The sequence below is a fragment of the Cupressus sempervirens genome, chromosome 10 (assembly GCF_028749045.1).
Source record: "Cupressus sempervirens isolate cs-2001-9-10 chromosome 10, ASM2874904v1, whole genome shotgun sequence".
Lineage (NCBI taxonomy): Eukaryota > Viridiplantae > Streptophyta > Pinopsida > Cupressales > Cupressaceae > Cupressus > Cupressus sempervirens.
Window position 1 is genome coordinate 325163154 of NC_143127.1, and position 4660 is coordinate 325167813.

Genomic DNA, 4660 nt, shown 5'->3' on the forward strand with positions numbered 1-4660 from the left:
GTAACTTAGAAATGTGATTCTTATCTAAAAGATGTATTATTTTCTTAGTCTTGGATCTTGACCACAAATAAATCCTCTAAATTGGTTCTATTTTCTTGAAAAGTTTATTGCCTCCTTAAAGAGGCTCAAACCATAGGCCAAAGAATTGTAAAGAGAATCTTTAATGAGTTGGAACTTTCCATCTTGGAAAAGTAGATATCCCTTCCAACCCAACAATTTAGAAAAAAATGTCTTAGTAAGATTATTCCAAAATGAATTAGGAGGTTGCAGTTAGCATTAAAGATAGCCCTAGGTAAGTGATAGGAAAGGAGGCAATATTAAAACCAATATTCCTAGCTATTTTTTAATGTCTAGCTATGAGAGTGTTCAAGAACAAAGAGGTCTAATGGAGATTGAAGCATTAACTAGAAACATTTTCATATTTCTTCATTATTTATTAAAGGACTTAGTTTCCAAGATGTAACTCTTCCCTGCTAAGATTGTATCATCAACAAATTATTGATGAGAAAAAGCTCAATTACCATACAAAGGTTAATGACCCTTAATTCTACTAGAATGAGAAAACCTTTGAATAAATTTACCCTAATATAATTAGCCATCAAAATTAATAAAAAAGGAGATAATGTGTCTTCCTATTTGATGCCACATGACAAAGAGAAAAATATATAGGGGGAAGCATTCACTAACACAAAAAACTTATAAAGAAAGCGTAGACATTATAAAAATCTATATTTTGTTTATCATATGAGTATGTAACTAATGTCGAGATAGTAGCGATTCATTAAACATTATCAACTTTATCTATGTTTATAATCTATAGTCAATATGTAAAAAATTTAAAGGTAACCATACCCCTATTTACTTGATAAGTTGTCAATAGTAAATAGTTAGTGCGCATGTGGTAACCATCAACAAAAGCTACCTAGCACAATATAGAGACATATAAATGAAGAAAAAACAATAGAGGACCACCACTTTAATACAAAAGGAAACCTCAATAGATTCTACTCCTATTTTGGAAGCATTAAGGGAAAAATTATTAATGTCGTAAATGTCTCAATCCAAAATGAACAAAAACCCTCTTAAGATCCTAACACATGTACATGTTCTTGGACCTTTACTATCCCCAAAAACTATTTTTTCCCCTATGTAGCATCATCCACACCAACCACTTGATTCTTATTTTGACACATTTTATCATTCTTACCCACTAAAATTTAATATTAATAGAATTTGTATTAAAGACCTTCATACTTAAAGAGACCAATGTACTAAGGTTATTATTGATTATTTTTGTTTTGGTCTCCAACCCCATTATTCTTCTCTCATGTTATTTTTTCATCATCTCAACATCCTCAATCATTTTATATCAAGAATAAACAAGATCTTTTGCTTCACTTTCATCCCACGGAGCCTCTTGATTCTAAAAATTATCCATTTTACTTCAAATAGAGAGCAATTTAATTTTAATTTGGTTGATCTCACAAAAGAGCCACTTGCTCATCTTGAAAGAGTCCACAACAGATTTCCTATACATATTCATCACCTCCATGTACTTTCAATAGCTCGTCCCACATATCCTTAACATAATCTAATCATTTGATATCAACATACTATGTATCTTGTAAAGTACATGCAATCTCTATCATTATTGAGTTATAAGCCAATGCTTCTCTTGTATCATTTCCAATAGGTAGTAAATACTTTTAGAAAGATAGCTAACAGTATTATTTGAGAAACCTAAAAAATATAACTTCATACCAGTCGACCGTGTGCCAAAGTTGTCCTTGTCTTTTATGAACTTGGGTGCATCCTTCCTATACATTCTCATATCTTTTCCCTTAGTTGTTAAGCTTCATAAGTCAGGAATCTTTTATGTTATTCAATATTCTCAATCATGGAAGAGAAAGATAGAATGCCAAAAAAAAAAATCTATCCTTATATATGAAATGGTTGAGTGTGATGAAATAATATCCAAATGAAGAGGTGAAACAATCATCTAGAGAAAACTATTGCTTACAAACCTTGACAATAGTTGTCAAAATCATCTTAGAATAGACTTCACATCATAGTTGGTGTGTGACTTCTTCAAGCATTCATGAAATTGTTGTTAGGATTCAACAATGTAGTTTTTGAGTCAAAATCATTGACCTATGTTTCATAAGTAGTTGTTCACAAGTTTATATCTCTCATTAGAATGAATGGTATATTTAACACTCATTATAGCTAGGTGATGGTCAAAGAGGTTGAAACATTGGACCTTTTGGCAGGTCATCCATCCTATCTTTACTCAACTCCAGTGCACTTAACTCAATAATTAACCTCTTTGAAAATTATCTACATGTAATGAGCATTAAGTACACTAGTTATTCTTATGAGAAATAATTTTTTACTGACCAATAGAGTCATAAACATTGATCAACAAATTTGAATATTTCAACTTTGATAAAAATATTATAATTTGACTTACTATAGAAAATATCCTTTATTTATCAAGGGATCTATATAAAAACTCAAACTATTGGCATTTTATAGCCAATTGGCAAATAAATAAATAAAACTCACTTCGGAGATGGTAGTGTGAAAGGGAAATTTTAGCTCAACACGAAAGCCAGATAGCATCGCTCCAATCCATGCTTTTAAATGAAACAATTTCTCTCATGTTCTGTTCATACTTTGAAGAGCCAGTCGAAACTAGATTTTTAAGGATTGAGATGTCAAATAACATTCAGTCATGTGTTGGAGAGACCGGGCCAGATCTTTACTAAAACAACATTGCATAAATTTAAGAAGGTAGCCAAACGGAGGCAGACGAGTGAAAATAAGCAGAAGGAGTGGATGAACAGAACAGAACAAAACAGTGATAAGTGATATTACACGATCAAACACATTGATGAAATTAGACCAGCTATTTCTGCGGGATTCCCTCTTTCATCGCCTTCACGAAGTCTAGAAAATTTGCATGAGACGATCCCGTTTCGACCTTCACTTCATCCTTTGCTTCCTCCCTCAATTTCATCATTCTCGCCTTCATCTCTTTATCTTCACACACTCTCCTCACCCCCATATCGATTTCCTCTTTTTCTGTTATTCCATCATCGTTCTTGTTCAAGGCCAATCCAATCTTCCAGACGTCAACCACATAAGCAGAGGTCATAAACTGTTCTGCAAAGAAAGGCCAGCAGAGCATGGGAACTCCCATGGTGATGCCCTCCACTATGGAATTCCATCCACACTGAGTTATGAAACAGGAGATACAAGGATGAGAAAGAACCTCAGCCTGTGCACACCATCCCACCAAACATGCACGATCTCTGGTGGCTTCCACGAATCCCGGAGGAAGTATCGCGCTTGAACCTTCCATTAGATCGCTTCGAAGAACCCACAGAAACGGTTTCTGGGTGGCCTCCAAGACCAGTGCAAATTCTTCCAATTGTCTCTGGTTCACTACTGCCATACTCCCGAACGACACATAAACGACACTCTGATGAGACTGCTTGTCAAGCCACTCCAAACATTCTGCTTCCTCTGACCAGAAGTTCGCTGTTATTTCTGATTTCTGACGGGGAGAAGGAATACAGGGACCAAATGAACATACCGATGCTCCTTGCGCAATTAGGCTATCGATTACTGGGGCTTCAAGATAATAGAAAGAATTGAACAATACCCATTTCAGCTCCCTCACTCTTTCCATGCAACTTTCAATGTTGCGGAAGATAAACTCTTGATGGGACTCATTGAATCCAGCAATCCAAGGAAGGTGTGCAGAGTAGAGAGGTGGCGTGGAGGGGAGGTATTTCTCCATAGTAAAGTCCTTGAGGACTCCTGTAAAGTAGTCAAAACAAAAACACTCATTGTTAGAGAAATCCCTGGGCCTTGCTCGGTTGAAAATAATAATGGGGCTTACCATTTGAAGGGACGAGGGAGGAGGAGACAAGAATGGGTAAATTATAGATGAGAGCATAGAAGGAAATAGGCATCACCCAGAGAGCAGCCATTGGAATTCCGTGACGTTTGGCCAAGTCAAATGTGGTGCCGCCCAGGCAGTCCGTTATCAAGCAGATTTGCTCCTCAGGATCCTGCCTTTTCATTTCTCCAATCAGTTTGTCAATGAAGGGGACAATAGTGTTTTCTGCCACCTGAAACAAAGTGACAACTTCAGTGCGAGTATCGGTGGGAGGAAGGGCGTCTGGGACGACTACCCAACGAATATAAACATCACCAGAAACAGAATCTTTGTTGGCCTGTTGAATACGAGAATGGTTGTAATCGGTACTGACGAAACTGATAACAAATCCTTGTTGAACCAGATTTTTGGCGAGCAGCATCATAGGGTTCACATGCCCTTGGGCGGGGATTGGAACCAAAACAGCATGAGGTCTCCTATCTCCACTTCCACCCATGATTTTTCTTTGCACTCAATCTGAAGGTGCTTATTTTCCTTCAATCGAAGTATAGAAAAGGAGTTAGCAGTCATACAAGCTAAATATCCGCCATCGAGAAATCAGCATAACTGTACCACGTGAAGATGGATTTATTAATCATGTATTAGATGCGTAAGAGTACCCCACAGCTGGAATCAAAGGATCAGAACCACAAGCAAAAAGAACCTTCATTGACCTAATTTCTGTTTGCTAATCGTTGGACGCCGAACGGAGTC

The 4660-nt window shown here is 36.6% G+C and overlaps 1 protein-coding gene across 1 annotated transcript; it reads right to left on the minus strand.

Annotated features, from left to right (window-relative positions):
- Window positions 1-2908: 2908 nt before the first annotated feature.
- On the minus strand, window positions 2909-4403 carry LOC149533933 (UDP-glycosyltransferase 85A2-like). Its single transcript, XM_089807320.1, has 2 exons — window positions 3908-4403; window positions 2909-3825 (listed from the first exon to the last, which is right to left on the minus strand). Exons 1-2 carry the CDS (start codon window positions 4401-4403, stop codon window positions 2909-2911), a joined length of 1413 nt encoding a protein of 470 aa, XP_089663446.1.
- Between the last annotated feature and the right edge of the window lie 257 nt (window positions 4404-4660).

Excerpts from the sequence above, each read along its gene's own strand:
- LOC149533933 (XM_089807320.1), bottom strand. The coding sequence starts at position 4,403 with ATGGGTGGAAGTGGAGATAGGAGACCTCATGCTGTTTTGGTTCCAATC. Across the intron at positions 3,826-3,907 it reads CTCCCTCGTCCCTTCAAATG|GAGTCCTCAAGGACTTTACT; the intron begins GTAAGCCCCATT and ends ACTACTTTACAG.